The sequence below is a fragment of the Haliotis cracherodii genome, unplaced genomic scaffold (assembly GCF_022045235.1).
Source record: "Haliotis cracherodii isolate W230 unplaced genomic scaffold, xgHalCrac1.p SCAF_19, whole genome shotgun sequence".
In the NCBI taxonomy this organism is placed as follows: Eukaryota; Metazoa; Mollusca; class Gastropoda; order Lepetellida; family Haliotidae; genus Haliotis; species Haliotis cracherodii.
The window spans coordinates 4,485,207-4,498,392 of NW_027266274.1; the positions used below are offsets into that span (position 1 = coordinate 4,485,207).

The 13,186-nt window shown below is 43.2% G+C and overlaps 1 protein-coding gene across 1 annotated transcript; it reads right to left on the minus strand.

Annotated features, from left to right (window-relative positions):
• Positions 1-9,413: 9,413 nt before the first annotated feature.
• LOC139466891 (vesicle-associated protein-like) lies at positions 9,414-10,124 on the minus strand. The gene has a single exon (XM_071248618.1). It carries the CDS (start codon positions 10,122-10,124, stop codon positions 9,414-9,416), a length of 711 nt encoding a protein of 236 aa, XP_071104719.1.
• Between the last annotated feature and the right edge of the window lie 3,062 nt (positions 10,125-13,186).

A 13,186-nucleotide genomic window follows, 5' to 3' on the forward strand; every position in this document is an offset into this window, starting at 1 on the left:
AAATGTCACGTTTGCAACCCAAGTACCAAGTTGTCCGACTCCCCATTGTCCTCGGTGCCTTAGGTTTGGTACCTCCCAATCTGTTGACTGACATTGGGAGAGTACCCGGGTTTGCTACCAGGAATACAGCCCTAGTAATAGACTAACATCGTCTCTGAAATTAACATATCTTATAGATAAAAACAGTTGTCAAATCACAGTAATATAAAATAGAATAAAAAGGAGCCCAGAGACTTTCTTCATTTTCAGATACTGCAGTAATCTAGACTTGCCAAACATTATAAACTTGCATGGGCTGTATTGGATATATTTGTTTCAGGGTCTGTATGACAGACTACTGGGTTTACTACTACTAATTTTCATACTAATATTACTAATATTAATTATGTGGGTACTTATATTGCGATACAACCCAAGCTGCCTTGTCAGACGCTAGAAGGTTAACAGTCACACTTCCGTCTCACCCCACACCAGCGCCAGGTCCTTTTTATTGAAAAGATCTGCTTTCATGACACAGTTATTAAGCATGTCACCTGAATTTGGGACCCGAGTGAAGTGACTTATTCAACTGTGAAATCGGTTAGCTCCTCTGTGTACGGCTAACAGACGCCAGTATATCTAAGCTTCATTGAAGTGCACTCATGTATGACAACTGTAGACCAATAGAGTGAGATTCACAGCGTGACACTTGACGTGACACACACATCCCACGGCCGCGGAACTCGACACGATATTTAGGGGATGGTTTATTGTTTCCCCACTAAGCAATCACATTATATGTCACTGGCAAATATAAAGGTCGTATTAATGTTTTAAGTAAAGCCTGATCTACCCACCTAAACAAGATCAGTGAAGCCGTCTCATCTGTTTCGTGTTTAGATCTATGCACAAAGATTCAGCGTGACAAAACACTCACACAAGACTGTATGACATAAGGGATGACATCAGCTTTCAAATAGTCAACTATCCTTTATGTCGAGCAATATTCTGGCAGTTACATCCTTTGGTGTCTACATTTCACAAGTTTTGAGGTACAATCGAACATACTATGCTATTTGTTATGAAAATGGAAAGTGTTTTGTCGCTTTTATACTGTATATAGATCAATATCATTAAAATCAGATATTAGTTCTCGCTACCGCTAAACAAAGATCGGAGGACGTCCCATAACGGGTTACGTCAGACCGACCAATGGATTGACCAATCAGAAGGCAGCTTTCTCGTGCTTTACGGCACTAATTTCAAATTGGCGACTACGCTTCGAAACATATTTTGACAAATTCTCGATTAAAATTGAAACCTGAACAAAAGAACATTCTGGAATGGCTAATAGATGGTCCAGATTGTATAGAGTCAGTCGTTAAACCCGTAACTGTCGTTCGGAATACCCCGTGTTTAAGTTTTCGAGGATTAGAAATCACATTCCGACTGTCACTTTTATGATCTGGTAAGCGACGCTCTGATTGGTCGGATGAAAGGTCGTTCTGACGTGACCCCTACTGGGATGTCCTCAGATCTTTGTTTTGCGGTAGCGAGAACTAAGGCCTGATTCTAAAGAGATTGTATGTAGATTGACTGTGGAATATTACTTTAGACTTGAACAATCACTTTTCATTTTCCACTTGACCATTGGTATATGGTTGGTTGGTGGGTTAGTGTGTCGGTTGACACGTCGGTTTGACCCGGTGCCATTCCTTCATTGAGGATAGTCAGTGAAGTCCATTCCTGGTATCTCCGCCTTGACGATCCACCAGGAGCCTTGACGATCCACCAGGAGCCACCAGGAGCCATGAGGAGCTGAGCAACTTTTTTGGTCTGAAACCCAAAACACAGTTCTTCTGGAATGTCAAACTATCGGGCTCTTGCTGAATATTCAACTGTTTTCTCGCTGGCCTCCTTGGCCAAAAGTAACACATAAACTGTAATTGTATACTCCCTCCTTTCTACCAGACTGATCGGCTTCTGTTGTTCACTGGTTCCTGGTCCCTGAACTATTCTCACCTAGTGGTGGAATGGGGGTACAAATTAGGCTCCTAGTCTTTGCCTCAACTCGCTACTGCTGTTGTTCTCACTACTTTTCCTACTCTACTACTACTACTACTACTACTACTGCTGCTGCTGCTGCTGCTGCTGCTGCTGCTACTACTACTACTACTGCTGCTGCTACTACTACTACTACTATTGCTGCCACTACTACTACTGCTGCTGATACTACTACTACTACTACTACTACTACTGCTGCTGCTGCTGCTGCTACTACTACTACTACTGCTGCTGCTGCTACTACTACTACTATTGCTGCCACTACTACTACTGCTGCTGATACTACTACTACTACTACTACTTCTACTGCTGCTGATACTACTACTACTACTACTGTTGCTACTGCTGCTACCACAACAACTACTACTACTACTACTGCTGCTGCTACTACTACTACTACTACTGCTACTACTACTACTACTACTACCACTACCACTACTACTACTACTACTACTACTACTGCTGCTGCAGCTACTACTACTACTACTACTACTGCTGCTGCAGCTACTACTACTACCACTACCACTACTACTACTACTACTACTACTACTACTACTACTTCAACTACTACTACTATGTGGTAAGCTTGAGGCCGGTGTGGTTGGCTGTGTGAAATAAACTTATAAAATAGACTGTCCAGGGATTTAACGGCCGCCTCCATGAGAAACCGTTCTCGATCTGGAAACTGAATTACAGACAACCCAACGGAATCCTTAACCCTAAACGTGATTCTGCCGCAGTCTCGCGGCTCACACAATTGTCACGTGTTGGTCATTAAAACATATGTCTATGACAGCTAGGTCATAACCCAATACTATATGAACGTACGTAATCACATAGCAAGACAGGCGTCATGTTGTACCTGCAGGCAGTTGATTGTCTTCTGTTTCATACCATCGAATTCTATATGGTATCTAATAGGCCAATAGTACATTAGTGTAAGTATGTTCACAAGGGCGTGGGCTAACCTAGTGGGTGGTTAAGTCTCTCTCTCTCTCTCTCTCTCTCTCTCTTCCTCTACCTCCCTCTCTCTCCCTTTCTCTCTCTCCCCTCTCTCTCTCTTCCTCTCCCTCACTCTCTCTCCTCTCTCTCTCTCCCCCTCTCTCTCTCTCTTCCTCTCCCTCACTCTCTCTCTCCCTCACTCTCCCCCTCTTCCTCTCCCTCTCCCTCACTCTCTCTCTCCCTCACTCTCCCCCTCTTCCTCTCTCTCCCCCTCTCTCTCTCTTCCTCTCCCTCACTCTCTCTCCTCTCTCTCTCTCTCCCTCTCTCTTTTCGTCTCCCTCACTCTCTCTCCCTCTCTCTCCCCTCTCTCTCCCTCTCTCTTTTCGTCTAACTCACTCTCTCTCCCTCTCTCTCTCTCTTTTCCTCTCCCTCACTCTCTCTCTTCCTCTCCCTCACTCTCTCTCCCCTCTCTCTCTCCCCTCTCTCTCTCTCTTCCTCTCCCTCACTCTCTCTCTCCCTCACTCTCCCCCTCTTCCTCTCCCTCCCTCTCTCTCTCTTTCTCTCATCACTCTCTCCCCCTCTCAACCTCCCTCTCTCTCTTCCTCTCCCTCACTCTCTCTCCCTCTTCCTCTATCTCTCTTCCTCCCCTCCCCCTCTCTTCCTCTCCCTCACTCTCTCCTCTCTCCCTCACTCTCTTTCTCCCTCTCTCCCCCCCTCTCTCTCTCTCTTCCTCTCCCTCACTCTCTCGCTCCCTCTCCCCCCTCTCTCTCTCTTTCTCTCCCTCACTCTCTCCCTCTCTCTCTTTCTTTCTCTCCCTCGCTCTCTCCCTCTCTCTCCCCCCTCTCTCTCTTGCTCTCCTTCAAATAATTCAGGGTTAGATGTGTTATGACATGAGCATGTACATTGATGTACGTCACAATTTATTTTTATTATTTTTTGTTCAATATCCATGTACAAATACACACTCAAACTTAGTCTGTCTCTCAGTCACTGAACATTATTATTTTCTCTTTCACCCAGCCCTTACTGTAATGCTATAGCCATACATGAAGCAAGTCTAGACTTTCCATAGACGTTGAATCTCCCATTTCATATTGTGAGTCTATTGTGTGTGTGTGTGCGTGTGTGTGCGTGTGTGTGTGTGTGCGTGTGTGTGTGTGTGTGTGGGGTTGGGGTTGGGTGTGTGCTTGTACTAGTCGGGACTAATGCCGAATTTATAGTGCGAGCCAACATGAATACCCCACTCAGACACAGTATACTGACTCGGAGCTGACCAGAAATGTGTTTTAGTCCCTTAATGCCGAGCGCCAGGCAGGGTAACAACATGTACCATCTTTTAACGTCTTTTGGCATGACGCGACCGGGGATTGAACCCCGGGGGCGCACGTTTTACCACTAGACCACGGAAGCGGTCCACGGAGCAATAAATGACCGATGACTTAGTAACTGATGGGAAGATACCGGTCTCGTTCGTGAAGGTCGGAGGGCACGGGGGTTAGGGCTGTCATCTGAGGCACCGCAATACGCTGAGCAGATGTGCGTCCCTTTGGGCATGCCAGAAACCTATGATTGTGTGTTCGAATCCCGGTTCGCCCCGATTATGTTTCTAGTTTGTCAGCATCACACTCGTGCTCGTGGTAAAAGCCTAAGGCCTGCACGATTTCGGGCTTTCCTCTCATATAAGCTGACACGCCGTGATTAAATCTGGTTGATTTTTCATGTGATTTCACGTCAATGGCGTGGTTCCCTACTCGCTCAGAACGACCAAGTGGTATGTGTTCGATACTGTAAGGCCGCCATCTGACATTGCTGACACGAAGCCGCAATGATATTGTTATACTGCTTACTGTAGAGCATCTGTACGTGGGCGAAAATAATGTTCAGCGTTGCAGTCAACAAAATGCCAGCTTTATTACGTCGGCATATATAAGGGAATTTTGGCTAGTCAAACCAGTGGTTGATATCATGAGCAACGTTTGGCGGGTTACGATGACCTGCAATCAACAAAGTCACCGAGCATGGCCACCCGATACACATGTAAATGAGGGAGTGTTTGGAACCTTGTCCAGGCCGGTGCACGCGGGACTGTATTACCGTTATTGCCGACATCACGCCGCCATGATAGTAATTGTATTGTAACACTATGCTGTCAAGATAACTGTTTTATTTCTAACTGAGACGCTTTAGGAGGCAACTACCCGTTCGCACGAAAGCAATATTCGCCCTCAACTATTATTACTATGTTATGCATAGACAACCCAGTATTTGTTTGTTCATAACGTTTCATAGTGAGACCATGTACACCTGAAAACCTGTTGAAACTTTAAAACAGGTTTCAGATTTCACATTTTTATCTTAACATCCGTAGAGACAAAGACATTGAACGTGCATTATTCATCACAACACACTGCGGACCTTGTTTGAACATGCTGCTTATTCAGAGCAAATAGCTGATGGCTGTCCGCCGTCTGGAAAGGCTATCTGGCAATTAAAGGTTTTATTAGTGTTAAACATTGTGTTACAGTAGCATTTATTGGTATTTTGTAACACGCTCGGCCAAAACGAGACATGTCCAGGGTCTCTTACATGTTTAAGCGGAAGACGTAACAGTTGTGTAACATGATTTATGGCTTCGTCGACATTTATTGTCCAGGGCCCTGTTCCACAAAATCAGTGATAAAGAATGGGAGTTACGATCGACTTAGCGCTAAGATCGCTTTGTGGAACGGGGCCCAGGGCCGTAAGGTGTACCATTTCCCTGTGTGTACAGTGTTTATACCATACGTCTACCCACGGGGTGTTGGCGTTCAATTTCTTCCTCGTTGACCTTTGACATTGCAGTTAATAGCACCGTCTCAGACCTGCAACACTTCACTGACACGCCGTGATGTCACTGGAATACTGTCCAAAACGGTGTTAAGCGAAGTCACTCATTGCCTCGCTTATGTACAGTACACCACGGTTATAACGAACTCGAAGGGGCCACTAATTTTAGTTCGTAATAACCGTAGTTCGTTATAAGCATAAATACGACATTTATTCAACAATTGGCCGGGACTGAAAAATAAGTTCGTTATATGCGTGTTCGTTATAACCGTAGTTTACTGTACATCTCTGCAGTGTAACAAAGTCAACTTTCTGCAAACCCGCCATGTTTGTTAGAAAGTGTAGTTATCTCTGACAATATATGCACAATTTAATAAAAACATGAAAATTGAGAAAACTAAATATTCTCGTAAGAAGTTTAGGTGTTTTCATGATCAAATGATTCACGAGTTAAATGTAAACGGGTAGAAAACAAAACAAGGTATAATCCTATTGTATATGAGTAGATCAACTATTGTACCCATTAACTTCAATGTATGTATTTGATCTTAATTAAACAGAGGATTAAGTCTATGAAGACTGGTCCATTACTACAACAGGTAAATCTCTTATGTTTTGACAAACCATCACTACTCCACTATATGACCCTTGGGGTATGTGACAACTGGGGTATTTGACAACTGGGGTATATGACAACTGGGGTATGTGACAACTGGGGTATATGACAACTGGGGTATATGACAACTGGGGTATGTGACAACTGGGGTATATGACAACTGGGGTATTTGACAACTGGGGTATATGACAACTGGGGTATGTGACAACTGGGGTATATGACAACTGGGGTATATGACAACTGGGGTATATGACAACTGGGGTATATGACAACTGGGGTATATGACAACTGGGGTATATGACAATTGGGGGATATGACAACTGGGGTATATGACAACTGGGGTATATGACACCTGGGGTATATGACAACTGGGGTATATGACAACTGGGGTATGTGACAACTGGGGAATGTGACAACTGGGGTATCTGACAACTGGGGTATGTGACAACTGGGGTATATGACAACTGGGGTATGTGACAACTAGGGTATATGACAACTGGGGTATGTGACAACTGGGGTATATGACACCTGGGGTATATGACAACTGGGGTATATAACAACTGGGGTATGTGACAACTGGGGTATATGACACCTGCAGTATATGAGAAATGGGGTATATGACAACTGGGGTATGTGACAACTTGGGTATGTGACAACTGGGGTATATGACAACTGGGGTATGTGACAACTGGGGTATATGACAACTGGGGTATATGACACCTGGGGTATGTGACAACTGGGGTATATGACAACTGGGGTATAAGACAACTGGGGTATGTGACAACTGGGGTATATGACACCTGGGGTATGTGACAACTGGGGTATATGACAAATGAGGTATGACCATATTCAGTTATACTAGGCATTCCAATATACAAATTTAGACATATTTGTGATGGTTTAGGATTGATTGTTACATGGGTTCAAGATTATACACATATTCCCCCAGAGTGGTAAATGTCTAATACCCGGACCACGTCAGACTTTAGCTTCCCTCCCACATTGAGCTGGCACGCCGTGATATAACTGTAATACTGACCAATGCAGTGTTAAACCCATCTCACCCGCTGTTTCTAATCGTGCATGTATGTACTTGAGGTACTGTCAGTGCAGTGCTGTTATCGTCCGTCACGTAATTCATTCACCTTGCACCATACACTTAGACAGCGTATGCAACATCACTCCACCTCCCGTGAAGATCCGGGTTAGAATTGTGATGAGTGAGTGAGTGAGTGAGGTTTTACGCCGCTTTTAGCAATATTCCAGCAATATCACGGCGGAGGACACCAGAAATGGGCTTCACACATTGTACCCATGTCGGGAATCGAACCCGGGTCTTCGGCGTGACGAGCTAACGCTTTAACCACTAGGCTACCCGACCGTCCCAGAATTTTGATGAAGCAACCCGTGACCATGCTTGTAAGAGCAACTAACGGGAATTCTCTATTTAAATATCATGGAGTGCTGGGCTTTTTGTTGTTGTTTAACGCCGCACTCACTAATATTCCAGCTATATGTTGGCGGTCTGTAAATAATCGAGTCTGGACCAGACAATCCATTGCTTGACATCATGAGCATCGATCTACGCAGTGGGGATACGATGACATGCATCAATCAAGTCAGCCAGCCTGGCCACCCGATCCCGTTAGACTCCTCTTTCGACAAGCCAATCAAGTCTTATTTCTTTAAACCACCAACGGCGGTACATGAGTATAATTATACATATATACATAATAGAGTATTCATACAAAGATGACAGATGTATGCAAAATGTTCTATTTGATTTTTCAATTTTACTTAACAGTTGTTCACTAAATCTGTCCAAGTTACATAAGTTAAGTAATTTTACACATTTTTAACGGTTTGGTCAGATGATAAATTTATAAAGAACTAAGTCAATTCTTTGTTTTGAGAAACTTGTCTCCAGCTGCAGCAGGGTACTATCAATGGCTATGTCGATCTTCTCTTGGTACACCACGCCATCAGGCAGTCCCAGTGGGTAAGTTATGATTGGATGGTCGGAATTTTAGAATGTGGAGAGAAATAGTTTCAGGGAGAAGAAGATAGCGTTCAAGATTTGGGTTTGCCTTATAATGTTGGTTATATTGTCCCTTAGAACTCGATGTAATACCATTTCTCCAGTTTTGAAAGAATTGGCCTTTTAGTATTCGTCCAACATTCGAGACAAGCATAGTCGCCTCTTCCGACAAGCATGAGTTGCTGAAGACCAATTCTAAGACGGATCTCTATGGGTGTAACACAACTGAAGTTAGGTTCCACGTGGCTTTAAAACAAGGCGTGTCTCGCTCAAACTACCTGCTCGTCTTAAAACGCCAAATCCAAAACACCGTTTTGCATAAATTGCGCACCTCAAGGAGATCACATCCGTCCACTTTCATTTTCAACCATGAAGCAACTAGTGATCCTGTGTGGCGCTTTAGGTAGGTTTATGTCTGGTGGGGGGCTTTGTTGCGTACCATTGATGATATCTACATGTATTTTGTTAGTTCGGGAACTGTTTGGGACGTATTTTGTGATGAACCATTCACAAACAACAAATTGTGTATTATTTGTAAATAGGATATGATGACGCTGTTGTCTTAAACTTATAAATGCTTCTGAAATGCACGGTGACAGTCCGGATTTCTATGGTGCATGTAACGTTTTATTACAATTATCTTTGTATGTGATAAACATTTCATTCAAAGATACATGATTCACTTTTGATCTTCATACGCGATGCTTAGTCAATGAATTACCAAAATTTAGGAGACATGGAATACTAGTGTCCATGTATGTGAGAAAGTGCCGATAGTTTGCTTAACGTTAGCACAATATTCCAGCTACAGATATTTACACTAGATAACCATTACCTAGAATTTATAGCAAAAAATATGTTTCTGTAAAATATCATCCTTAGAATAAATAATATGATCTATACATGTTAACATTGAATACTGTGGAGGTTTATATCAGAGTCCTTTGGTTATGCATTGACTTTTATCACTAGATGTTCCATCAATATATACGAAAGACTGGCACTTTTTCTATTTTGAATAGCGGTGACAGTGTTGACACTTGGAGCCACCATTACAACAGCGGGGGCCTCATCTACGACTGACAGCGACACAACTACATCGGGGTCCGACACAAATACATCGGGGCCCGACACAACTACATCGGGGCCCGACTCAATTACATCGGGGTCCGACACAACTCGATCGGAGCCCGACACAACTACATCGGGGCCCGACACAACGACATCGGGGCCCGACTCAGTTACATCGGGGCCTGACACAACTACATCGAGTCCCGACACAACTACATCGAGGCCCGACACAACTCGATCGGAGCCCGACACAATTACATCGGGGCCCGACACAACTACTTCGGGGCCCGACACAACGACATCGGGGAACGACAACACGACATCGGGAACCGACACAACTACATCGGGGCCCGACACAACTACTTCGGGGCCCGACACAACGACATCGGGGAACGACAACACTACATCGGGAACCGACACAACTACACCGGGGCCCGACACAACTACATCGGGGCCCGACACAACGACATCGGGGAACGACAACACGACATCGGGAACCGACACAACTACATCGGGGATCGACATAACGACATCGGGGAACGACAACACGACATCGGGAACCGACACAACTACATCGGGGAACGACATAACGACATCGGGGAACGACAACACTACATCGGGGATCGACACTACAAGCAGTACAAAAAGGGATGGAAACCTGTACTTAGGTGAATCAGAAAGCTATAATCTTAATGTCCATGTCAATTAACCATGCACCAACACTGGACGATCCATACATTATCAAACAATGTGGTATGCAAGATGATGTTTCAGATGAAGTTCTGATGAAGTTTCAGATAAAGGGCAGATGGTGTAGATACTGAATATGGGATGCACACCTGCTAACATGCATTTGTTTAATTTGAAATAATAATGCCTTATATGTCTGACCTGTCACATGGACGTTATACACAGTCCGTGAGGTGAAATATCATCTGCACCTTTGTTTTCATGTTGTGTCAGGGTTAATGACCCCTTCCTGCTGATCCGTTTCTCTATGTATATGAATTGGAATTTCTGCTCGGACTGGTTGATCAAAACAAGAGAGTTAAGTTTAACTTTAGCTTGAGGTATATCGATGACCTGGTACCGTTAACTAACGGTAAAATAGACTTTTCCACTGATTAATCCACCTGACCTAGAAATAAAGGAGACAAGTTAAACCGCCTCCTTTCTGTCACATTTAGATCTGTGCATACAGATGTGATAACTAAAACTCCCCATAAGACTGTGAGAGAAGAGTCATGACTTCAACTTTCAAATAGTCAACTTTCCCTTCATGTCGAGCAGTATTCTAGCAGCTCCATTACATTGTAGATTATAACCCAGCATGCTCTTTCTACGAAGATTTCAAACACCGTCATACGACTATTGCTCTAAAATTGTTTGACCAAGGTTACAACATTCAAGTAGCAAGGCTTTCAAAACATTTTATTGTAGAAGACGTTTCCAAATTTGACGCATCTGTGACAACAATGATATGGAATGCAGTTCTCTGTTTTGGCTTGTTTCTTACCGTTGTTGAACAACTGACTTGCATGTGTTTGTGACCGGTGCCGCCGGTGGGACAGGATTCACCTGTTGTTATCATTATTTCATAGTGATTCCTAAACACATGCTTATGATAAAGTCGAAATCATACAATGGACTTTGTTGATTCCTCTATCAAACGACCCTTGATGGCCCGAAACGTTTCAAATGCTGTGTATCTATCTATATATTGACGCATCTCAATGCTCCCACAGAAAGTTGACACGCCGTGATATAACTAGGATACTGTTCAAAGCGGCGTTAAACCCAACCTACACCCTTGTCAGTTTGCCTTATGCTAAGGAATGTACCCCTCCCTATTAGTGTCGTACGTTTAGTTGTATGCATGGCCATGTAGATGTACTTGACTTACTCCCTTTACATGTGTATGCATATTTAAACATTCGTTGTTTTTGTGTTTCTTTTCTCAGAAAACGGATCCCCCTACAATGCGGTGTCCGTTCTTGGGTGCGTGACTACGCTTGTAGCTGTGGCCTTAAAGTGATCCTCCCTCCTGGCAAGACGTGAGGGGACCAGCCCGCCGAGGATGTTGCCATGACTTGAATGTGCATAAGCAGTTTATCCGACTGCACTTATTTAATAAACAAACTTAGTGGCTTTTCACGAAAGTCGTATTCATAAAACGTTAAGTTTGGCACAAGGACGTTTCACGTGTTTGCTTCTGTGTAGTTTGGGCATCTTTCTTCCATTCCTTGAGTGATGTTTTACATGTGTGTAGAAATACGTGATGTGTTACATGTGTGTACACATACGTGATTGTTAAATGTGTGTACAAATACGTAGTGTGTGATACGTGCGAGAAGGGAAACAAATTACATTTTCAAACATAACGGAAATTTCAATATTTTACTGCACTTTGAGATCTTAATAATGGAATAAAGAAATTGAATTGACTTCAAGTCTTGACCAATACCTCGCCCATGACAGTATCTCAATGTTGATACCAGCTGTGATTCATCAATACTGACGTGATGAAACGTGATTTAACAAATGTTATTTTACACCACAGGCGATTATATTCAAGCATGAAATACGCATTTTTTCACATGAATTGTATGAATCAGAAATAGAAATCAATCGTACAAAACGGTGACAGTTTCATGAACAATGCGCTGTCTGTAAGGTATAACCTTTACCGTCTGACTGTAACTAACCACGTCTTGACCATATAACCAGTGGCTGGTAACAAAATCAGTCATCTACGTCGTCACGGGGTTCTATAACATGCCGTCAACCATTACCTACGTAATTTGACTTCAATAGTTGTGGTCACGTGTTGTAAAGAGTTGCGTGCCTTTGCCGTCCCAGGAATCGCAGCTCAATTCCGAGATTCCGATTATGATCCTTGGTCGGAGATCATTTTCAGTAAAGACATTACCTTAATTGAAATTTAAACTGAAAGTAATATGACAAGATCGATAATTAAGGGGGGATTTAACAGATATATTGACGCTCGGGTCGTTGGATTCATTTGAATCCTACGTCAACCGCTGTTATCTGTCAGCGATTACCAGTGACCTCGTGACACGACGTGATATATAATTAAAGGGGCGATAAAACAATACCATCTCACGTAGCTGAAGTTGCGATATTATACGCAATGGACAACTGGCAAATATATATTTGTGGGAAAATATTTTTGAGAAAAAACACTATAATTACATATTGCAAAACCACAATAAGTGTGTTTGTTGGTTTTGAAGCCAGTTGGACGAGTGTGCAAAACGCTATATGATTCTATACAACCGTAACGAACACCCAAATAAGAATCTATTTGAAAATTCAATTATTGCAGTTTGAAGTGAAGAGGTAAGCCCCGAGGTGCTGGTCGACAATTTTCCATTGTTCACCTGTTATTGGATCGTCAAGCACACAAGCCATGTTTATTGTAATACTATTATTTTATAGCTCTTTTCGGTACACAGAGATACGGGTGTGTTAAGGTAAATGCACTTTGTTTATTGTTATTGGTTTTCTTGTGAGGGTTGGGCAGAGTTGTCTGTACATGGACTACCACACACGCAGTAGTTTAACCTTCACCTTGATATTCAAATGTTCCCTCCACTCAACTATGCAACTACACCAACACTACGTGTAAT